This window comes from Lathamus discolor, chromosome 4, assembly GCF_037157495.1.
Source record: "Lathamus discolor isolate bLatDis1 chromosome 4, bLatDis1.hap1, whole genome shotgun sequence".
Lineage (NCBI taxonomy): Eukaryota > Metazoa > Chordata > Aves > Psittaciformes > Psittacidae > Lathamus > Lathamus discolor.
The window spans coordinates 14,993,482-15,018,672 of NC_088887.1; the positions used below are offsets into that span (position 1 = coordinate 14,993,482).

Sequence of the window (25,191 nt, forward strand, 5' to 3'; positions counted from 1 at the left end):
CTGTTCTAGCAGGTAACATTTTGTAGATGGATGTCATAATCCACAAGGGAGTCATTCAATTGTCATAAGCAACCATTCCTTCACACAGAAATGTATCAGAAGATCTATACCTGCTTTTTTAATTACTCACTTTTCTTCAATGTTTGTATCTACTTATGAGAAGACTGCCTGAAGAGCTGCAGTAGACAGTCCACTACTACTGAAAACAGGCAAATGTTTGACCTCTGCTCCTCATCCATTTTCCTACAAAAATACTTTGTGACCTGATCTAAATTAGTGTCACCAGCCACACTCCATCCATTTCCCATTCTGGCTTAGAGATTACTTATTTAAAAGGAATGACCTTGTCACCATTTCAGAACTTGGCATTCACTTGCATAGAACTAAAGATGAAAACAGTGGAGACAGAAGATAAAGATAAGGGCCTTCTGGAGGAGACTTTTTCCCCCAGGCAGATTAATCAAATCACTGCATAAATGTCTGAAGTTGACTATTTTAACTTACATATTGGTAAAAAGCAGCTTTAAAACCTGCTATTTTCATATCATTCCTTATTAAAGCAAAAAGGGAACTACCTTCACTACTGAAAAGAAATACTTTCTGTTGCCTAGTCTAGTGCTCACAGACAACAGTCCCTCTGTATTTAAATGTTAGCTCTGCAATCTGCATAGTAATTTCCATCTACAGACAACTAAACAGTCTCAGCTTCTACATAAACAAAGTCCATCATATTTGAAAAATCATGGCAGTCAGGTGAAGTTCCCAATGACTGGAAAAAGGGAAATATAACCCCCATTTTCAAGAAGGGAAAATGGATGACCTGGAGAATTACAGACCAGTCAGTCTCACCTCTGTGCCTGGCAAAGTCTTGGAGCACATTCTCCTGGAAGGCATGCTAAGGCACATGAAAAACAAGGTGCTTGGTGACAGCCAGCATGGCTTCATAAGGGGAAATCCTGCCTGACCAGTTTGGTGGTCTTCTATGATGGGGCTATGGAACTGACGGACAGGTGTAGAGCAATCGATGTCATCTACCTGGACTTGTGCAAAGCATTCAGCACTGTCCCACACAACATCCTTGTCTCTAAATTGAAGAGACTTCAATTTGATAGATGCACCACACAGTGGGTAAGGAACTGGCTGGATGGCCGCATGCAAAGAGTTGTGGTCAATGGCTCCATGTCCAGCTGGAGACCAGTAATAAGTGGTGTCCCTCAGGGATCGGTGTTGGGACCGGTCTTGTTCAACATCTTTGTCGGTGCCATGGACAGTGGGATTGAGTGCTCCCCTCAGCAAGTTTGCCGATGACACCAAGCTGTGTGGTTCGGTTGATATGCTGGAGGGAAGGGATGCCATCCAGAGGGACCTTGACAAAACTATGCTCTACCACACAAATCTTTGTGTTCCCAAAAAATACACACATCTGTGAAACACCAGAACCATGTAGTCGAGGAAAACTTAAAAGTGCAGTAATTTTCTGACCCCATTAATAGAATGGGAGAGGAAAAAAATGATCAGCCATAGCATGAGGGTAATGTACATGCCTACCACATGGAATAGAATCATAGAATAGTTAGGGTTGGAAAGGACCTTAAGATCATCAAGTTCCAATCCCCCTGCCATGGGCAGGGACACCTCCCATTAAACCATCTCACCCAAGGCTCTGTCCAACCTGGCCTTGAACACTGCCAGGGATGGAGCATTCACAACTTCCCTGGGCAACCCATTCCAGTGCCTCACCACCCCTACAGTAAAGAACTTCTTCCTTATATCCAATCTAAACTTCCCCTGTTTAAGTTTGAACTCTTTACCCCTTGTCCCATCACTACAGTCCCTAGCAAACAGTCCCTCTCCAGCATGAGAATACTGCATGAGAATAGGTTGCATAGGTTGCAAGAGAATACTGCAACCTCATTCCAGGTTTTGTGACAGATAAACCATCTTAGATCTACCTTAAACTGGAGATTTCTCACCATATTAATTATACCATCTAAATACATTGAAAGTAAACATTGGAATGTGTTACAATCAGTTGTGTAAGCACCGTGGAAACAAACCATAGTGTCAGGAAAGCTTATTAGCAAAGCTACAGGGCTTGGGAAGCCCTTGGGAAGAAGGGCTTGGGAGCAGTTCCATACGGATGAAATCAATGATCATTACACTTGGAATCAAGTTTCTAAATCTTTGAACTTACATAAATAAGCAAATAAATAAGCAAATCTCTCACAGGCAAACAGAACAGTCCAGCTTCATAAGTCTGTTTGGCAGTGACAACTACTTACATCTTTGTTTATAACTGACCATGTAAAAGCACAATCAAAGGGTGAAAGAGCCTAAAATAATAAATACTGAAAGTAAGTCAAAGAGAGGAAAACAAAGTCACATTCTGCTCTGCCAGCAGGAGACTGATGGCTTTTCAGAAGACTCAGAGCAACGACAGAATCATAGCAAATCATCTTACGAGTGCGTCAGTACCAAGACTGATCAGTAGCCAAAAATTCTGCATACTGAACAAATTATACACAATGCAATCTTTGCTTTATGGAGTTTATATTTCCAAGAACATGGTGAATGGAAAAGGTACTATAAGAACTGTACTTCAAAATTAGGAGATACGACCAGTGTTTATATAGCAAGAGGCACAAAAATATCTTAAATTATTCCAATATTCCAGAATATCCTATAGTAGGTGAGATCAATTGTTTTATAGATACAATATAAAAGGTAAATTGAGCAACAATCAAAAAATCTAACCTATTTACACCTAAAAACCACAGAAAATATTAAGTAACCATGCTGCAGTCTCATACATTACTGCATAATCACTGTGTTAAGAGTTGCAGACAACTGTTTTCTTTCCTGGTCTATAACACAGCTCTCCTATCCTTGAAAAATTATTAGTAAGTTTCACCCATAATTTCATACATATCAAGGCAGCATTTCCAGAGTATTATGAATATCTTTGTTTCAGCAAATTTCCTGTTTACCTAAGCTGATTTTCAGCAGAAAAATGAGGATTTTTATAGCATGCTAGTTTATTTGATGGGAGCCCTGAAAATATATTACTACAATTACACAAATTGTAGAACAATAGAATGGTTTGGGTTAGAACAGACCTTAAAGATCATCCACATTTCAATAACTTCTGCCTGTTCTTAAGCATCACAAAGAGTTAGATGTTAACGGTTTCACTCACTGAGGTCAATTTGCACAAGCAGATAAACTGATTCTGCTTCTTAGAACAATTAAAAGATTATGAAAGTATTTAAAAGAAAACAGGACAACTGAGTAAGAAGGGTTACAAGAATTTGACAGAATAAGTCTAAAACCAACACCTTTAGCCTTGATCCATGGGGCACAAGAGGACAACCATCTTGTTCAGGTGGAATGATTAACTCCCACTTCCCATATTCCATCTTCTTATACGGATGAGCAAATGGATTCCAGCCATCTGCAATGTAAGAAAAAAATATTAAGTACTTATCTTAAAATATGCCCAAGTATAGTTCAAAGGTACTAACACTGTTACATCTTTCCCAGAGAGAACAGACACAAACACCGTGATATCCAATATCACCATACACATTCAAGAGTTTCAATAAAATGCGTAAAACTTCCACCAGGAAACCGTACTCCAATTCCAATTTAACCATGATTAAATTATTCCTACTTCATCTTTGATCAAAGTAAACATCCTCCTCCCCAGAAAACACTGCTGATTTTAATACCACAAAAACATGGTGGTACAAAAATCAATGGCTGAAAAGTAATGCTTAATGTAGATTTAAAACCTGAAATCTCACATCCTAGACAAGCCAGTAGAAATATCTAGTGCTCAAGGCCAGGCTGAACTGGGCTTTGAGCAACTTGGTCTAGTGGAAGGTGTCCCTGCCTGTGCCCAGGGGGACTGCAAACTTGATGAGCCTTTAAGGCCCCTTCCAATTCAAACTATTCTATGATTCTACATTTATTTCATTTCAGGGAATGTAAATTGCAAACAGCTAAACTGTCTGAAATAAATTCAGGCAAAAATGGGAAAACAGAAGAAAGATGAAAAAGTAACAAACATCCTGAGTTGCAAGAAGACTGCTTTAAGGAACTTGTTTATGATAGTTAAGCCCTCCTTATGTGAATTACTACCAGCTCTTTCCACCTTCTTCCCATGAAGAAGCCTTCTTCAACTGAAGGCTGACTTCAAAGAGGAAGCAGCTTAGGCTTCTTTTTGTTTTACTGCTTGGTTTTCAGAGTTCGTGGCAAAAGACAGACAAAAAGCCTCAGAAAAAGGAAAAAAAAAACCACCAAAAAAACAAAAACATGCAAAACACACAAAACAAGCAAAAAAAAAAACCAAATTAAAAACCCCCCACAATTAACAAAACCCACAAACCCAACCAAACCAAAACAATCCTCAACCAGCCAAACACTGAATAGCAGACTATTCATAAGTTGAAAATATAAAGCTTCTCAAGTTTGAGAACAGGGACTTCAACAACTCTGCCAATAGCTACAAACAGAAAGGCTGATATGATTACCAGCAACAGAAGTTTGAGTAATCAGTATAAATAGGTTTTTGGAAACAAGGCCACCATCACAGAAAACCTGTAAGCCATACACAGAGGAAAAAGCTTCTATACAAAAGTTCAGACCCTTACATCTTACCTCAGAAACATGAGGCACAAGGGAACTCATCGCTTGGAACTGCACCCTTAGCATGCCAGAGAATCATGTATTGAGCTTTAATCTAGAACTGACTTTTAAGCCATAATGGCTTGCATTCTACCATCTGACATTAAATCTCAATTCAAATGTAGTACTTCCAGCTAAATCAAACTAAGTGACTTGTTCCACTGCCTAGCTTTGTTTTCACATTGATAAATCTATAGCTGTATAGCTCTGAAGCTCATGGCTATCTTAAAAGTTTCATATGAGAAATGAACACTCCTCTTGCTTCTCACAGGGGAGAGACGGGAGGAATACTTCTTGCATATTGACAAAATCATTTACATGTTCCAGTGTAAATGTTGTAACTACTGAAAACTGCCCAGAAAATGAAGTCCAGCAAGGATTCGCTCAGCTTCCTTGAGGAAAAGATACCACACAAATAGCAGTTCACACAGGGGGAGAGGCATCAAACTCCCACTACCTCACAAAATACCTTTGTATCATTTGTCTGGGACACAAATGGAGAGATTCTCTAATGACACTATACTGTTCTACATAGCGGCCAGTTATGTCTTCATCCCGGCCAACAACTCAACGGCAGGGTCATCAACATAATCTGCTTAAGAAGTGGCTAAACAGCTCAGACACTGACATAAGAACACATGTCACTACTTCTCAGATAGGAAGTCTCCCTGGGCATTAATAGAAGCTTATACTTCTGTCTACTGCCTTCACTAGTCTGCAGCCACAGAAGTACAGCACTGTTTGACTTTACTCATGAAATCTAGGTATTTCTCTGTACAAAGCTTTGAAGAAAGTAGCAAGAAGCTCGGTATCGTATCACACTAGCATCTAGACTCCATTTCAGTACAACTCTGAGTCAAGCCTAGAGGAGGGAAAGTTCCTACTATGAAAAGTTTCCAGTCAGCTGTCAGATACCAAAATTATGAGGGCTGGTGGCATAAATTCCCCTTTCTTCACTGTGAAGAAACCTGTCAGAGCTTAAATAATAAATAAACCTCCTCCCAAAACCAACCAGCCCACCGCCCTTCCACCCTCAGCTGAAGCCTTTCCCACTAGTGCAAGAAAAAGAAAGCAGAAACCAAACAGACATTCCAGAGTGCTCAACATTTTAGATCTGGGAAGGAGGGAAAGGAAGGCAGAAAAAAAAAACGGGGGAACTAAAGGCCAGAAACTACAAACATGACAGTATTGTATCAAATACTGACCTCCAAATTAGCATGTACATACTTTACTCTTTCAAGCGTCTTAAAGCCAGTAGTGTTGAGGGGTTTTGTGTGTGTGTTTGTTTGGGGGTTTTCTTGTTTTAATTATAATATTGCTTACAGATGACCTACTGAGTCTCTGCATAGCTAAATACAACTTGGAATATTCTAATTCCCAAACAAATTCTGTGGGTTATCCTCAGAAGCTGCAGTTCAGTGACTTATTTTGGAATAGCTGATTTTAAAGTAGCAATAAATTGCCAGTAGACACCAAGTTCCTCAGCAAGACAGCATGCAAGTAAAATATTCAGTGTGTTATTACTGAGAGATTTTAAGGTACCTACACTGTTAATACTGCCTCTAGTATCAGAAATTCAGCTAATTGCCTCATAAACTTGATTCACTGAGATGCTAAAGGTACTAATTGACAAATCTTCATGGTTTTGGATGTTCATTTAACACTTCTCAGATGGCATAAAGCATCATACCAGAACACAAACAGGTACAGTACTTTTTCCTCTCCAATTACAGAGTTTTAAAGAAGTTAAAGAACTCCAAAAATATTGGGATTTTCCTGAATTGATGTTTCTCATTCTTGAATCCAAATGCAGATTTGTACTGGATTCTACCTTTCTTCCAGAATGCACTGTGATACTAACAATTATTCTATAACTAGGAGCTATGCCATTCATTAAAAGTGTCTCAGAATGAGGCACAAAAATACTGATCAGTTTAAAACCTGAAGAGCTGCTGTCATTAAAGTTGCATGTTTGTTTCCTTGTTTAAAATCCCCAACTTCCCCTCACCTGGTCCAATTACAGTTCTCCTTATAAAAAGTTTCATGAAAAAAATCTTATTAAAAGCAATGCTGATATTCAATTTAAATACAATATAATCATAAATTTAGCTTCAGACTTTAACCTGCTTGAATACTTTAAGAAAGGTTAAAAGGATTCAGTTTTAATTAAACATATCTGTAGCAACCTGAATCTAAATCTTAGGAGTTTGCAACCCAATTTCTCATCAGAATATTATTAAAGCTCATCTGAATTGAATGACAATCTTCCATTCCTCTAGGCTTTCCAAGTATGCCACCTTTCCCTTTGGGAATGAATACTTTGCTATGACTGATTAATATGATACAGGACAAACAGGTTTTTCACATTAGAGAGAACTACTTTTTAGGGGTTTTTTTAACTTCTTACTAGCACATTTCATTGCATGCAGACACAACCACTCTAAGATACTAGTCCTAAATTTCTACTTCATATGATGTACTACATGAAATATTTTAAAGGAAATAGAGTTTAGAAAACCATTCCAGTTTTTTAGCTAATGCATTCTGGTATATGTATTCTACTCAGCGCTTGTCAGGCCACACCTGAAATATCATGTTCAGTTTTGGTCCCCACTCTTCAAAAAAAAGATGTGGACAGGCTGGAGTGGGTCCAGAGAAGGGCCATAAAGGAAGGACTGGGAAGCATGCCATGTAAGAAAGGAGTTAGAGAACTGGGGTTATTCAGCCTTAAGAAAAGAAGACTTAGGGAAGCCCTTATCACCACACTCTAGTATGTAAATGGTGGCTACAAAGAAGATGGAGACTGCCTTTTTACAAGGAGTCACATGGAAATGACATGGGGTAATAGGTACAAATTAATCCTTGAGAGATTCCAACTGGACAAGACAAATTTTTCACAGCAAGAACAATCAGCCATTATAAAAGTCTCCCCAGCATAGTGGTGGATTCCCCAATGTTGGATACTTGCAATCTAGACCCTTTCATCCAGCCAAATCTTGCTTTGCCGTGAAAGGTTGGACCACAGAATCCTTGGAGTCCCTTCCAAGGTGGGATTCTGTGTTTACTTCCACCACCAACCTGATAAGTCAATTTGCAAGTTATACCCTCTTTTTAAAATACTAGATACTAATATAATTAAAAGTCTGGTTTTAAAATGGCCATCTATTAAAATACATACTTAAAGTAAATGTATTCCAAGTTAAATTACTCCACACTGTCGAAGACTTACTTCCACCACATAAACCCTGTGAGCAATGGGTGGGTTGCAGCAAGTAGAAGAGGGGTAAGGACAAGAGTTTTCTGTGTAGTTTACACATACAAAGTTAAAGTATTAAAATATCCTCATCTAGCTGTCTTGCAGTCACTAGTGATAGCTGAAATCATTATTAGGAGTAGGTGAACTGTACTCACGATTCATTATTCAGTTGTTAATAAGAGGACATATCTCACATTCCCATATTAAAATTCAAGTGCTACAATAACCTATCTTATCAATGTTTAGTCCAATAAGACAGGAAGTATTTCAAGAAAAGCTACTCTGTTGCTCACAAGGTTACCTATATCAAACAGGACCATGGCTGAAAACAGTAGTGCACTTTTATGTTAGTCTTCTGCATCAAACACAAGCTTTTTTAGAAAAAAATAGTCTGTGAATTCAAATTATCACAGTGAATAGTGGACACAGACCCTCCCATTGAGTTCTTAAACAGAAAGCAAGAATACAGTTTTCTGACAATTATAATAGATGCATTTTATGACTGAAAACTGAAGCATAATGTGAATATTTAAATATTTGCTCCTGCTTATTCCATTTATAAGTGTATTGATCTTAGGACTATGGAAAAAAGTATTAAAACAGATTGGTATAAAGCATTGAGAATAATCTTAATGGATCTGAAGCACACTGCCAAGATAGCCCATTTGTTTCTTTATTACTGTACATGTATTACAGATGCTGAACTACAGTACTTTAGAAAGCACCACTAGATACTACAACTAATCTCATGTAAAAAGTCTTAAAGTTTTAAAGTTACATTTTAAAGTTACACATGCACATACAATTTCAAGTTCATTATGTCCTTAAATACAGAGCTTGCTCTTCTAGTTTCCTCAAACAAGGGTAAGGTAAGAAAGAAGTAAAACTCAACATTTAACTACTTCTGCTTAAACACAAAGTTAATTACCTCATATTGGCAATTCATAGTTTTTCTAATATAAATACACTCATTGAACATACACCAGACCAGTATTTCTGCAAAAGAAAAGTTGGATAAATAACACTGCATAGTTCTGAAATGCAGATAAATGAACCAAATTATTTCACAGAGAAAGCCTCACTCCAGTAAGAGCCAGCAATGGAATTCCTAGTATCCTGATGGACTAATGCCTAATCTTAAAGAAGGGACAGAGAGTTCAAAGAGAAAAACAGAACTAGACCCCCCCATGACCCCAAACAAAGGAAAGAGTGAAATTGGTATTGCAGAACTTAAGAGCAAAAAATGCATGTCACCCCCATTTAAGAATTTGCAGAACACTGTTGCAGTGTAATTAGCCTTCCAAAATAAGGAGTAAATTTACATTTTTGCCTCAAGTTCAGTGAATCATATTCTTGGTTCTCAGAGAAAGCAATGAAATTCCTCCATGCAATCCTGCCACCTTGCTGTTCTGCCAAGACCCTTCCCTTCTCCTCCCCTCGAAACAGAGCACCACATACTCTTTCAGAAGTATTTAGTTTGATTACAGGTTACCATTTTTCAGCAGGACTTTTGTCTACAACTTCATGGTGAGTGGTATTTCTTAAAGGCCTTGATTCTTGGACAGCATCAGTAAAAGCAGAAAGCAGATAAAGCAAATTATTCCTCTGTTATTTCTCTTTGGTACGGTTTTATAGAAGCCTAACTGCAGAGCTTCAGGAAGAAGCCCAGGTAGTTTAGACACAGCCTAAAGTTGCAGTGTGATCAGGCTAGATCCTTTATACAAGTAATTGCCTTGTGGGTATTAAGATATATATATGCATAATACGAGCAACACAATACAAACGTACATTCTTAGGCTACTGTGATGTAAAATGAAGTATTATAAGTTTAAGCTACGACATATATTTTCTCTATGAGAATTTCATCATTGCTACGAAATTTTCTTTAAGGCAAGAGAATATTGATCTAAATCACAGTGCAGGAGAGAAGAAATTACTCTAAAAATACTTACTGAAGTCACCTGCGAGAAACACTGCTTCTGCTCCTGGTGCCCACTCTTTGCAATATATTCCACCATCTGCCAATTGGTTAACTCCAAAGGTTTTGTAACTCTTGGAAAACTTATCAAGGCCACCTTCGTTTTCCTCAATGTTCTTCAAGTGGTTATAGAACAGAGAATATCTGTCAGTGAAAAAAATACATTTGCAGAAAGTTTAGTATCTTACATTAAAAAGTGCAAGAACATTAAAAACAGAAGCATTCAGTGAGACACACTGTCAGGCTGTATCTTCAGACTACAATATCAGATTCACTGTTCCCTACAGACCTAGAGAAACATAATAAATACCAACCACACAACTTCTCTGTGGTTGCTACACAGTGCAAATCTGTAATCATCACATTTGTCTGCATTTTCTCTATTTTACGAGAACAGTTCACACTAAGACTACAACTCCTCATTGGCAGTCAAGAAATAGTATTACTACACAACAGGAGAACTTCACACTCGGAACAGCCTAGTACTTTTTCTTCCATCTTACTAATGCAGGACAAAGACCTCCTAGGAAGAATTGTATAAGCCTGCTACACCTCTCACAGCCAGTTTTAATAGACAATCTCAAGACACTGAAAAATTTGCAGTACAGCATGGAAGTATGGAGAAACTAACACTAGCCTGGCACTCCCAGAAAGCAGCTCCTTACACCACCTCTTTAAGAGAGGCCATCAGCAAGACTGCAGCCACCCGACACTTCAGTGATTTGGAAAACAGAACTACCACTTGATGAAAGTAATTACACAGACCATACCCTACTTATCCCAGTAGGGCCTAAAATGCCTTAAATCTCTCATGTAAAAATTTGCTAGAAAAATTTCTGATGTTTTGCCATGTTTTTCACAAAGAAGTTCCCATCAATTCAAGAAACATGTATCAGGTGGACAATACACACAAGAGGGTCAGCTTTGTCTCCTAAAATGTGAACTACTATGTGAAGAAGCACAGCTAAACGCCTTAGTTAAGGATTTAATTAATGCTGCCCATATGGGGTTTTTAGTAAGGCATCCCCAAGGTAAATCAGAAATGAGCTTATATTCTCCATAAATGAGTTAAACACTAATAAGAATCCCATCAAGAACAACTTGCCTGCCCCATTACACTTACTGCATTTTGAAAAAAGAAATAGCTACAGGAAAGAAGCAAAACAGCACTGTGGGATAATGCTTTTTGAGTAAAAAGGAGGCAGCCACTTGCAGTGTCAGAACTTGGACACTGCACTCTAATTCAGTTTAGTTATGTTTTAGAATTGGCCCTTTATTAGTTCAAAGTGTAAGATTAAAATGCCTATTTACTGGTTAAGGTAAAAGAACACTACCTATGCTAATTTAGCGTACTATGACTACTTTTAAGGTTACTCTCCCAGCAAATCTTTATTAGAAAGACCCATGCCCACCTTTAAAATCAGCAAAATTTGAAATGCACCAAGATACATTATAGCAAACACACAGCTTTTTGCCCATCCACCTGCATCATTCCTTTAAAACTTCCTCATGAGTATAGTCCTTAGAAACACATTACTACTAGTGCTCAGTTTCATTTACAGTGCTTGAGGGATAGTATTTTGTCAGATTTCCGAGTGTAAGAGTATTATATATAAACACACAAACCCAGATGACTGACTTAAGTTTTAACCAACTGAAATCACAGGAAGATTTATATAAATAAAGTTTAAATACAGAAACACTGAGCAAGTCACAAACAGCCTCAAAAGCTCAGCAAATGGCATTTGGTAAAGGCAAAATTACTTCATTCTTGAACGGTTCTTCTTGGGGAGGGGGGAAGCTTTATAGTTTTCCAATTTTAAGCCTTACTTTAATATATATAGGTTACATCAAACAAGCTGACAGTGGTATCTGCAAATTCATACTTCTCAGCCACACATAAGCTGTTTCAAAATTGCTGCATGACACATACATTATTTTTAACTAGTTCCACTGCAGCTGAAGCAGGAACCCTTCTGTGTACACTGTAGGAAGCTGTTCTAACTCCTGAGAAGATCTAACTGAAGCACTGAGTTTGACACTTAAAATATAAAAGGTGTTCTGGAGCAGGTTATCTACTTAAAATTAATCTTTTTTTCTCCCTGTACTTCGTACAAACACATTTTCAACAGCTTTAAGAACACCTTTGGCTGGATGCAGCATTTCCCACATTCAGGACAAAATGGTAAAATTCATCCTTAAACACAACTTAGTCATACAAATCTCTGAAAGATGCAGAGGAAGGAAATGATACATTTATTAGCAGACAAGAACAGCAGGTCACAGAGGAGGACTGAAACCTCTGAAGAGAAAAAAAAAAAAAAAGGATGCGATAGCATAACCCTAGAGGCACACACATGCTCATAGCCCACTGCTCTTCCTCGATGAGTCCTCCTTAGCAAAGCGGAATCAAGCCCATTTATCTCATTCCAAAGAAATAAGCAGCAAACAAATGCAGGATTTGAGAGTGAGTTTATGGGTGGAAGGGATAAAAATGGACTTTCAGAAAGAAATTTTGTGATTTATGTCTTTACGAAAAAAAACACTGATAGTAATAAACACCTTGTAAGCTCTAGATTCTTGTTATAAAAGCAGTAACAGTACATCCACTGGTTTCAATTTCTGTCTTTCAGTAAATTCAAAGTTTAAGCAAACGCTGAGACCATGAAACAGAGATGGTGATAATTGATGTGAGATTATCATGAGTATTACTGTAAAAAAAAAAACCAAAACAAAACAAACCTACTCTTTTTGCTTACTGCGCAGTAGTGGTGAGCAAAATTACATGCACAATAAAAATTATTTATTGTGGAGGATGGGGAGGTCAAGGAAGAGAGTAGATTAGAGAAGTTGCTCATCAGGAATGTAAAACATTATTACAATAATAGCTTAGTGATAGAGCAAGTTAGCTTAGGTATTACTGCTGCATTATCATTGCAGAAGTCATGACTTGTTAAACAACAACGGGTCTCCATAGTTGTTTTTAAATGATAATCTAGAAATCATTCAGTTTTGGGGTTTTTAACCACCTCCAGAAATTATCAAATATAGAACTGTAGTTTGCACAAAGTTCACAAAAAAGAAACCCCAGCAGTTTCTGAAATGGATCAATTACTTGTGCTGTAAACTGTTCTGAAAACCAATCTCACGAGATGAAACTCATCCGGACACAGAACAAGGTTACCTGTCATAGAAGGTCTTGTAAAACAGCAGAAGCATAGTTCTGTATCCTGTTGCTGCTTTAAAGGAAAGAATTGAGTGCATGCTCATAATTAGATTTAGGAAACTTAAGGTTTTGCTTTCACAGAAATTTTAGCTTTTATTTCTATGCTGCTGAAGATTGTGAAAGACTTTTTTGATCCACCAGACTGAAACTCCAGGATTACACACAAATTAACAGGAAAAACATTTTTGCTCCAAAGATATGTATTGTTCACTAATAGCATACAAGTGTTAAAATAAGAGACAGAGACATGACATTGTTAAGACTGGAAGTTATGTCATGTTCAGTTACACATCTATACTTGTATGACACATACATAGTCAGACAGACCCTGGACACATGGGACACTTCAAAAGTGAGACAATCTTGTAAAATGCTGGACATGTGAACATAGCAACAGCATCCAGAGCTGCAAGGCAGGATGAAAGGCTGATGCCTGCTTTCACACATTTCAAGTCTTCACAGCTTAATGACTGACTGCAAAACCTTAACATTTTTCTACTTCCCTGCATTAAAGTTGATACTTAAGATGATTACAAGGCAAAAACTATACCCAGGTGTACCTTGACAAGTACAACCATTACCTCTGGGACAGAAAAAAAAAACCCTAAACGGAGCAACAACAGGATCCACATAACGTCAGGTACAGGGGTCTCAAGTAACTAGAAAAAGTTGTACATTAAGTCCCTTACCACACATCTGACAAGTGCAGACAGCAGAAGAGGCCTGCTTTCACTGTATTCCTTATTCCTGGAGTACTTATGAAAAAGCAAGCCTTTCAATTCAAGTCCCATCTAAATTCATCTTACCTCTGTTAACAGATCAATGGATTTTAGAAATAAAATACTGAAGTTGTTTTCTTCAGACTTACTAGAAAGAAAGCCTTTCCCCAAATACACATATACAATCAGCTTCAAACAAGACATTTGGTAATAGAATCATACACCAGCATTTTTTCCACTACTATGTCATTGTGAAGTACTGGTAACCGTAAACATCATTTGAAACAGGGTCATGACAGGCTTTTCGTATTGTTACATTCATAATTTGTAACACAGCATTGCTTTAAATCCCATGCTTTATATGCAGCTTTGTTTAAAGCCTTACAACAGAAGTGCAGGAATTGGCTGACTTTCCATAGTGGGAGGATTAAAACATCAAACATGAATTAGTATAATGGCTATGCAGAAAGTATCTTGCCAATAAAAAAGCCTTCACAGAGAAGGAGTAGAGGCAGTACTGCCATTAGCCACTTCAAAGGTTTACATTTCAGATGAGCACTTATTCCTCACACATCCACCACTAAAAGACCCTCAAATATTTTGTCTTAAGAATACCTAGAGATTGAAAACTTATACAGTAGAAGTATACAATTATCAGAAAAAGATGGCCTGATGTCTTTCAGTTCAATGCAAAGCTATACCATTCTTGCCTAGAGTGTTCTATTTATTTGGTAACCATAACATAAACTTTCCTGATGCTGCAGTACCTATCAACCACTGCTTCATTCAGCTATTGATCCCATTAAAAAAAGTCTGAGGCATATGGTAAAATTAGTAGCCTCAGTATGGAGGATAAAAGAAATTTAAGCCTCCCCAAAGCCAACTGCCTTAATGAAATAAGGCTTTTGGCAGACTACTAAAGAAGTATGACGGTAGGTCAGGATACTGAATTAGGGTTCACATAAAGCCTTCAGGTCTTTTAGTCTTCCAAGCAACCAGAGATACTAACTCCTTCCTTGCCACCTTGTAGAACAACAAAAAGGTATTCTAATATTTAAAACTTAAGATTTAACCAGATAAACTTGAGTTTTCTTCAGCATCACAGGAATTTAAACAGAAACCAGTATACCCACAAAGACCTTAGAAGCATGCAAGATACCCTCATTTAATCTGTCTGGTGCTGAACTCCAAAATAGCTGCAAAATTTCAAGATATTTTTATGCCCATTATCATACCTCTTCATAAAGTTGTAGTACTGCAGTTTACAGAACAATCAGCTTGTTTTAAGACCTGTGGTGTCAGCACTGAAATTTTTCATTTTAGTCCCTTTTCTGCTTATAGTGCTGATTTCAGGAGCTATTTATCTTTTAGGGTTTTTTTTTGGTCCACATCAGCTTTTGTGCCATAATTTAGTTCTACAATATTGGCCCAGTATTAACGCCAATAGTACCTCTGTTCATATGAAAGCCGAATTCTGCAAGTATCAAAGGGAAAAGGATGTAAAGAGAAATGCCCCTCATACTTGGTACTCTGTGGCCAAATCCTCCCTCTTTGCAATAAACAAACATTTACAGTAGTTTCAATGTTAAAAATAAAGCCAGAGTCCAACAAAAATAAAACTCTCAGCTACATCCATTATGTTTCTTTACACTTCTTCCAGTGTAGGCCTTGGAAAGCCTAAAATAACAACAGAAAGGGGAAAATGGTTTGGTTTATCCCCTTCCTCATTTAAACAATGAGCCTTAAGCAAAACTGTTTTAGATTTTGAGATACCACTTTTCTACTTAGCACCTTAATCCTGAAGCTTCTTAGGGGAATGCTGCCTCTTACTGCCAGCATTCCACTGTTCGCTGCCACAGAAGCATCTGTATCAGCATTACAATAAAACAGTGAACAGGCAAGTGAAGATGGCCAAGAAGCCATCAAATCCTGTCTTGTGCCATCACAGACATATCATGAACAACATTATTCATAAAGTTCCTGAGATTTCTGAACTCCATTTTCAAAATCGCTTTGGGTCCCCCCCCCCAGCTTATGACTGGAAAACTGCTACAGGGCTTTGCAATCTTAGGATCTTCCCAACATCCCTGCACAGCAGCTCTGTTTGAGGGCTATCAATGTATCACCCTCTGCTCCAAAATTACACTGACCTGAAATTCTCCTTCAGCTTTCCAGCTATAGTACTCAGGGATAAAGAACAGGGGTTTTGATTTTAAAGCATTTGTACACCCTGAAAAGAATTTAAACCATCACATCCCTGAAACAACACTGAGATTGCATGCTGTGTTCAGTTGTTGAATGAAGAAAAAAAGAAATTAAAAGATGAAAATATAAATTGAAAATGAAGATACAAGACCTCTAAATATTTCAAAATAAAGAGCATGGGGCCATTCACAAGTCACCTTTAATTCTGCTGCTATCACTTGGAAGATGCAGTTATACTTTCACTGACACCAAAGCCAGCGCAGAGTCCCTGGTCAGATTACCAAGTCCTTGATTCTCATCTTCTCCTTTACTCTGTAATCAGTTATCCCACTCAGTCATCATTCAGCTGCTTAAGGGAATGGATTGAAGGAAGATAGGAGCAGGATGGAGCAAGCTTTTCCTACAGCAAATTTCTGCAGTCCAGCAAATCAAATGCATCAGACCACACTGAACTACAATTCTGGGGCAAAAGCAAATTCCTGCTTGCAGTTGCTTCAACTTCATTTGTCGCTAGTGAAAAAAAATAAAAATCAAAACAGAAGCCTTGATTTTATTTCATTCTTTTCTCCACCTACCTTTAGTCAGTTTTCATTTGACTATTCAGAGTATCTCACAACAGTAAGTAAAGGCTCAGTAAATCTCAAGCAGAACAGCAGATCTAATATATTTTAACTTGTATCACCTTCATAGTTCTAGATGACTGACTTGCACTTTCTGCACAGAGAAGCCCTCTCCCATTCAGGTAATCTTTTTAATATACATTTAAACAGATTAAGTAACACCAGAACGCATGTAACCTTGAAGTGTTAGAACAATTGTGAGAATTATGCTCTAAGAGTACAAGATAGCAGCAGCTGATGTTTACAGGCATCCAGAAAGAGATAATTTAATACTGCTTTTTATGCATGTAAAAAGTAAGATGTTTCACGTTTCTGACATCACAGTCTAGGGAGAAGTCTGCCTGGCTAAATCTGAATTTCCCACAGGTTCTAGCTACTTTAGTAAGTTTTTCACTGCACAAGAACTTTGCCTCTCTCCCAAGTCAAAGGCAATTAAACACACATTTTCAGCTGAAAACTAAGGATTCTGTGGGTTGTCCAATGGTACTACATTCCTTTCAGGTGTAATAAAATTAAACTGTTATCCAAATAATTTGTGGACAGTTATTCCAATAAGGCACTAACACAGTTAAACTATTTCTGTTATGACTTGTACTGAAAGTGCTTTATTACTAGCTAATAAAAAGACCACCCAGAGAAATTATAAGAATAAGCAAGAAAGGCAAAAACTTCAAAAGCCTTTTCTCTCCTATGCAGATAACAAGTAATTCCCAACTCTTTGGATGTTCCATGATTTCAGTATGGAGTTGCAACACAGCTCTGCATCTCAAACTAAATGCAATATCTTATTTTAAGAAATACTTGCTTGGGGACAATGAATGAGTGATCACTTGCCCTGTTACAAGCTTATGATACAGGACAAGTAACTGGTCAACATTTTTCAATGTAATTTGAAGTGCGATGACATGCAAGTCAAGCCCTAATAACAACATGCAGTCTAGTACATAGGAGCATGACAAAATAAACCCAGCAGAAAACAAAGGGAAGCTACAGAGCTTTTCTTGACATCCTACCAGCGGTTGCTATTTCTAACAGAGGTGTAAAGACCTATGAAGTCTAATAAATATAAATACCCTTCAGCAGTATTTTAGCAAGAAGATTATTCACTGACTTAAGCTGTGGCACTGTGCCTTCTGCACAATACAAGGGACTAGAATCAAGCCTCTTCTCTGCTTTGAACATTAGGATAATTTAGTGGCTTCACCAGCATTTGAGAACAGTAATGTTTTTGCCATCATCCTCATACCAAACATCACTCAATTCAGAACTAATGCAGAAGTGATTACAAGATGTATCAAACGTAAACTTAATACAATCATTCAGTAAAAATTGCTCCAGTGACTTAGATAAGCCAACCCCATTTCTAAGACCACCTTTCCCCACAATATTTAGAGGCTCACTTACACATATCCACATTTTTCATTTATCAGCCCCTTCAGTTTATTAAAAACACGTGGATGCACCTTACAGGATAAGTATAACAAATTACTAGTGTTTAGAAGGAGCAAGAGGCAATTTCTTCATATCAGAAGCCTAGCAAACTACTTAGAGACATCAACTGAACCCAGAAAGGAGAAAAGAGCATATACATAACTATTAGCACTTGCTACAGGAAAGCCAGCTCTTCCCCTCTACTGATATAAAGCTATATAGTTACTTCTTTAAAATTAAAAGTTACACCCCAAAAAAAAAAACACATCCACCCTCAAAACCATTATGATACTGAGCTGTGTTACAGCTTCCTGTAACAGCACAGCTATGGATACTCTATCTGCCAAAGCACTCAAGCTTCCCTGTCATGAGGGAAACAGTCTAAAGAAAACAGCAATAACAAAATCATGCAAATTCTGTATGGTGGCTTGTTTTGTTTCCTCTGTATATAAGGAAAAAAAAATTATCAGTAGCATAATTCATTTATATAGTTTTACACATCTGATACATGATATTTCTGCATTTAATAGTCACCGGCTCCCTATCCCGCTGCAAAAATAGTCTAAATTATGCATTAACTGTACACTAAAACCCCACTTTTAGTACAATAGTCTGCTTCTTTACAGTGATATCTGAACTAAGTTGAGCTCTTTCTGCATTACCATAACTACAGAGAAAATTCATCATATTTGAGCAGAAAGCTACAGAAATTTAAAGAAAGAAATCTGTCTCTACATCAGTAGACTAAGACTGTGTTAGCTCATGTTTCATATTACACAAGAGAAAATAAACTGAAAGGTCAGTTGAACAGTTACAGCATTGCCCTTTTCCAAGGTAATCAGCAGAGCATGTAGCAACGACGTGAACACAAGCGTGACTGGAAAGACAGTAACTGATAAAGAGGCTTTTGCTGCCAAAGTATGTGGGACAAAATACCATGCTCTCAGTGCCCATGGATGAGCACGGCAAACTGCAGGCCTTACTTCAGTAACTCTGATTTATTACTTTAATTTGAAATTGTGGGGGTTTTTTTAACATTCAGGGTTTTTTATTACTAAAACAGACTAGAATATGCAATACTGAACATTGATAACATTCTCAGGTACATTCTCAGAACAGTGTTGTTATTAATTTGTTTGTAATGGTGGCATGATACAGATAAAAATTCATCTGATTTACCAATGCATTTTTAATTTCAGTACAAAAATCCTTACTATTCAGTACTATTTAACTGCAAGCTGTAGGGCTCCCCCATATTAAAAGCAGTTTATTTTTCCTCTTGAAAGCATGTATTTATTACTGGAACATTCCAGACAAAGAGCTTCTACTCCTCATATTAACATATGCTTAAAAGCACCTTAATCTGGAAACAACTCAAATGTTTTATTTACCAGAATTATTTTAATGAAGCTGTAAATAACAGTACATCAACTGCCATTTGATTCCACAGCCAACAGACTATCTTTGTGTTAACAGATACCAAGGTCTAGTTAGGGAAGAGTTGGTGATTCCTACAGCACTAGTACAAAGTTGGAATCACAACACAAACTAACAGCAGTAGGTACACAAGAGGCTTCAGGAGAAAAAAAAAAAAAAAAAAATCACAGCATTCCGTAAAAAGAATTTATAACATGCCTCTTGGTGGTCAACTGTTGTTACCTTGCAGGTCTTCAGTAACTGGGAAGTGTCAGTCAGTACCATTTCTAAAGCAATCATTTGCATGGTCAGAACCAGTCCACAGACCTCCTGTCGGTTCCGAAAGTTCTGGACATCACGACAAGACAGTTTGAACTTCAACAACTATTTAATTTTAGCTGTTTAAAGCTATTTTGAATGTTGTGGATTTTTATTAGCTTGCCACAGCATTAAACATAACCAGTCATCTGCTTCTTTTTAAATGTCTTTTCCCTTCTTATGGCAGGAGGTTGGAACTAGATGATCTTCAGGTCCTTTCTAACCCTAATTATTCTATGATTCTAAATTTCGATTCCAAGTCTGCTGCATTAGTTTCACTTCCATGTTCCTAGCAATGCTGCAAGAGTTTTCTACCAAACAGGAAAAAGCTCTGAAGTCAGAAGTCCCACCTGACTATTTCAAACAAAACACCAGATATTCCTCACTACCTTAGCCACCTGACCCACTTAAGCAGGCATGTTGCAGTAAAAATAGCTACATGAATTTTTTAACAGAAAACTCTACAACTGCTCTAGCAACAACTTCATCACTAATTTCCATAGGTTTTACTTTACCTTCTCAAATATGTCCCAGAAATTTAAAACATCCTTATTTAACAGATCAGATCGATGACTTGTATATTCAAGCAGTTCACTATTTGAAACTTACATTAGATAGTTATATAAAAATCTTCTCATCTGATAACTATCAAACAAATAAAACCCTCCATTAGTACAGAGCTATTTCCTTGCCAAACTTTAAACAGATTTAAATGGATAGCCATGTCAAAAGGCTGTTAAAGATGGTTAGGGGAAAGGTACCTACAGCAACACTTAGCTTCCTTACTACTGCACCAAGTCTTGCTCCTTATAACAGTTATTCTCTCCTCTAATGCGACCATAAACCTACAGAATCCCACATAATTAAATAACTCTCTAAATCCTATAAGTTTAACCTTGATTTTAGGTGGTGTATGAATACATGTGCATTCTGAAAAAGGTGGTTTGTTTTCCCTCTCTCATGCAGAAAAATGTACTCCTAATGTAGGTTTCTCCCTGGCCTTTAAGTACTTGTCACCCACTTTAAGATCACCTCCTTGTATTTTATTGTGACAAAGAAAACTTCTCAGTATTCCAAGAAAGAAAAGCATGCGTGAGATTTTTGCATGTAAAGAATAGATAGGTAAACAAGTGTTAAACATGGGACAGGAAGGAAGGTATACTTTTGGTTTTGCTGCTGACCACGACAGTTTGGATCAGTGCTCATTGGCCTGATCAAGGAGTTTTCCATTTAGGCTCAGTAGCTGTATGGGGCTGTTTATACAGATCACACGTTCAGCTCAACAAGCATGCCTGGTCTGCTAGCTGGGTTCCCCGCAATGCTGATGAAGACAAGTTGCCCTTTTGGAAGACAGGTACAAGGAAGAAAACACTACCTCCAGTGACTAGAAAATAAGACCTGGAAGGATTTGGGGGTGAGAGGAGGAACAGCACTGAGTACTTTACCTTCTACATTACCACACCAGGTTCAGGCACCTTAGCAGAAACACTATACTGGCTTCACAGCACAAGCTTCTCTAAATTCAATTCTTAATTGCTTTCACTGCAGAAAAGACCAACAAACAAAAAGCAAGCACTCAAACATTTATAAAGTCCATGGTGCAGAATGTTTATTTATTTTCAATATACCAGAAGTATAATTAAAACTTTGGTGTTTAAATGTCTGTCACTAGTCCCATGCAATCACATCTAGTCCACAGAAGATGAGCAAGCAAAAAGCATGTATTGTTGTCGACTGCTGCTGTGAATAGCTGTATGCAGCAGCACACTTTCTGGCCAAGCAACTTCAAGGTGCAATCTAAAAAGCTGCTCTTTTTCCAGACTTCAGTAAGAACAAGTACAAAGATAAGAAATACAAGTTAACTAATTCACAACATCTGAAAAAAAAAAAAAAAAGAAGAAAGAGAAGCATAACCATCAAATTCTCAAAGGTATTATACTAAATATTCAAACCTCTTTAAAAACAGAAGAGTTCAGATTTTACATAGTCTGGCCATTCTTCCAAAACATTAAGCTACTGTATCTCCTTGACACAATCTTTAATCTGACTAAAACTACATGAATTCCTCCATGCCAAAAATTTGTTAAGCACTTAACTGCAGAAAGAGCACTACTCAGCAGTTGCTGGATTCATCCCAACCACATACCCACTTTCACATTATTAAAGCTCATAAGTACTTATATGACAGAGCTTCCAAGACATCTGCCTTCTGATGGTATTGTAGCTGTATTTGATGTTGGCAGGGACAGCCTGATAATCATAGAAGTCACCACTACTTTGCAGCCTCCAAGGACATGTTAAGTCTCTTGTCTATAATGAGACTTGTTTCTCACAACGTAAGGAAGCTTGTGATTAAAGTTTTGAATTTATATGACTAAAGAAAATTTTAAACAAAAGAGAGGCAAGAGTATCAACTAATACTGCATTATTATGCAAGACAAGTCACCTATGATAAATGACTCAAGACTTCTCAAGACAGCAAAGTTTACATCAGAATTTTAAATATCTGAAGTGATGAGGTATTTTGGGACACACAAAGCCACTCACAACAATTGAGAGGGCGGAAGAGAAGGAAGAAAAAACCCACAAACTTAAGAAGACTTGGTATTGCCATGGTCAGTCATCCTGATACGCATCACACCCAAGCGCAACTGTAGTCTTACTCTCAGGAAGTCCTATAGGAAGGCTCCAAAGACCATGGAATATTAACTCTTAGTATTAGACAAATGTTAAGAACTACAAAATGAACAAGCTGTCTACTCAGTGGAGAAAATCCATTTTTGCAATTTCAGATTCATCTTGTCTGATTAAGATTACATGCACCTTCTAAAACAACTACTAAAGTTAGAAAGTCTTTCATACCAAATTTTGACATAAGCTTTATTTACACAGAACCTTTTGTACATAAAATTAATATTACTAAGCAGTCACTTCAGATGGATAACCTTAAACAGCAAAAAGGTTGATCAGTATAGTAAGGAACTATGTTGGATAGCATTTCCCTTTTTAGTAATTTTTCACCCTCATTATGACATTCCTATGACTATTTAGTATGCTTTTTTCCTCTTCCTAGATGAATTTAGACAATTTACACTGGATGATCTGCTTGAAAAGTTGTCTTTTAAAGTACCTTTAGTTGTATTTTAAAGTACCTTTAAAGTATCTTTAAAGTATAAAATAGAAAAAGCAGTGCACTATAATCTTGACTAAGAAACCAAAATATTTATACATTTATCTACAAATCTGGGTGCTGATTCTCCCTTCTTCCACCTGAAACACACACAACATAAAAGTAGTATCTCTAACTGGAACCAAGCCTAGAAAAAACACTACTAGCTCCAGTTCTCAGCCTGGAGAGTTGCCAAAGTAAAGCCTACAAACTGAAGCCAAGAAGGACAACAGGTTAGTCCCAAAGCTTCAGTCAGCATAGCCTCTTTATTTGAGGTCAACTTGATATGAACCAGCACAAGGGAATAAAAGAGGAGGAAAATTATAAGCCAACAACCTTAGGTGTTCACATTCTGTCAGGAAATTGACTTCTTCATTTATGAGATACGCATCAAGCATAAAGCTGGTAGTGACTTCTGAGGCATCACAGAAGAAGAAAATATATTGTTAGGTACACAAAGAATTAACATGTATGGGTTTTGTCATAATGTATTCATTGCATCAGAGTAGCTTGGGTATTTAGTATTCCATAAATAAATCTATAACCTGTAAACTGCATATAACCCCCCCTCAAAATTCCACACTTAACCTTTTCTTCTTCTGGAAAAATTGAACTCGCTGTTCAGCTTCTACAAGGCTACACATATATTAGCATGTAATGCCAGTTATAAGTCTTTTTCAATTGTCATCTGAATTGGTATAAGATGAGACACTTTACTGTAAAACACACGCAAGAATTGTCTACATGGCACCCCTTTTATTAGAAGAGAAAAAATCCCTTAGGACCAGGGTCCCAGACAGGGTGCAGAATTTTTATCCCTGTAGTTTGACACTAAAGAGAACAAATTTGTCAACAATCCAGTCCCAATTCAAAACTGAGCTGGTTCTGAGCAGGAGGCTCGGACACAGACAGCATCCAGAGATCCCATCCATCCAGAATTGTTCTGTGACTATTTAGTACTTTACACCTACTGAAACTTGCTCTGCTTAAAATACCCCCAAAGTACATGGTAAAATGCATAAGAACAACAATGCAGATAATGACAGAAATACTCAAGTACTGCAAATACCAAAGTGTTCTAATATATCTTAGATTACTGGCAATCACATACACCTCCCTGCATTCACTTTCTTTGCATGCGTATCAATTTCCTTACAATTTCTTTCACAGTTTACAAGTGAATCAGTTGATGAAAGAGTATAAACAAATAACAGGAGAAAGGAAAATCTTAATCCAAAGCCTCTAACCTAGCAAATGATGAATTGCCAAAACACATACAACACTACTGCCATCTCTGCTGTGTTATAAATGCCTGTTTATATCTTACAGATTATTAGATTTTTATATTACCAGGTGAAAGCTCATATCACTCCAAATTCTGATGTTTCCACAATGCCTCTTCCCTTCTGTAGAGGACAGCCACCATAATGAATCACTGTGAGACCCAGAACACTCTGGACTTTAACTGTCTCATTATCTTTGCCAATACAGCTATTCATGAAACCTCAGTCTTGATCAGTCTATTCTGCACAAAGCTCTAGAAAGCCAGAAAAGTCATTCACAAGCTGCAGAGAATTGAGTACTTTCTTTGCACTGACATTTGAGAACCAAAAACTTCAGCAAAACAGATTCCATAGGTCCCCCAACAGAAAAGCTTATTTTTTCTCCCAGTCATACTTTTGCATCATCAAAAACATCAAAGCTAGGTTTGGAGCCATCAGGCCAAAATGACGTACCTCTGTGCCAGAAGAAAACAAAAGTCAGCTTTCAATTACTCCAACAAGATGGTAAACAGCTGCTTTAGTGATTTCAAGGTTTTATGTGACTGTTTCTCTATCACAGTTCTGTCTCACCATCCTGTTTCAACTAGCAGCACTCACTGGAAATACCAAGAGTAACACTACAAAAAAAAAAAATCCCCCCAAACATCAAAACACAGCACAAGCAATTTCTGGTGTTTATTCTCTTGCTTCTTCTCAACTAGCCATCATCACTATGGCCCTTGATTTATGGAATACCAAAGGCTAACACATATACCTGTTCAACTCCACAAGGTGTATGTATTTAGTTTATATTAGCTATTGTAGCAGACATGATGGTAAGCACCGCATTGTCCGACAGCTTTCATGGAGTAATATTGACAGAACAAGTATCATAAAAGGTTCTA

The 25,191-nt window shown here is 37.4% G+C and overlaps 1 protein-coding gene across 1 annotated transcript in view; it reads right to left on the minus strand.

Annotated features, from left to right (window-relative positions):
- Positions 1 to 25,191, minus strand: part of GBE1 (1,4-alpha-glucan branching enzyme 1) — a 156,780-nt gene that overhangs the window by 115,608 nt on the left and 15,981 nt on the right. Inside the window, exons 2-3 of the mRNA XM_065676378.1 lie at positions 9,895 to 10,064; positions 3,336 to 3,451 (exon numbers count right to left, since the gene is read on the minus strand). Coding sequence (XP_065532450.1) covers positions 3,336 to 3,451; positions 9,895 to 10,064 — 286 coding nt within the window. The remainder of the gene's footprint in view (positions 1 to 3,335; positions 3,452 to 9,894; positions 10,065 to 25,191) is intronic.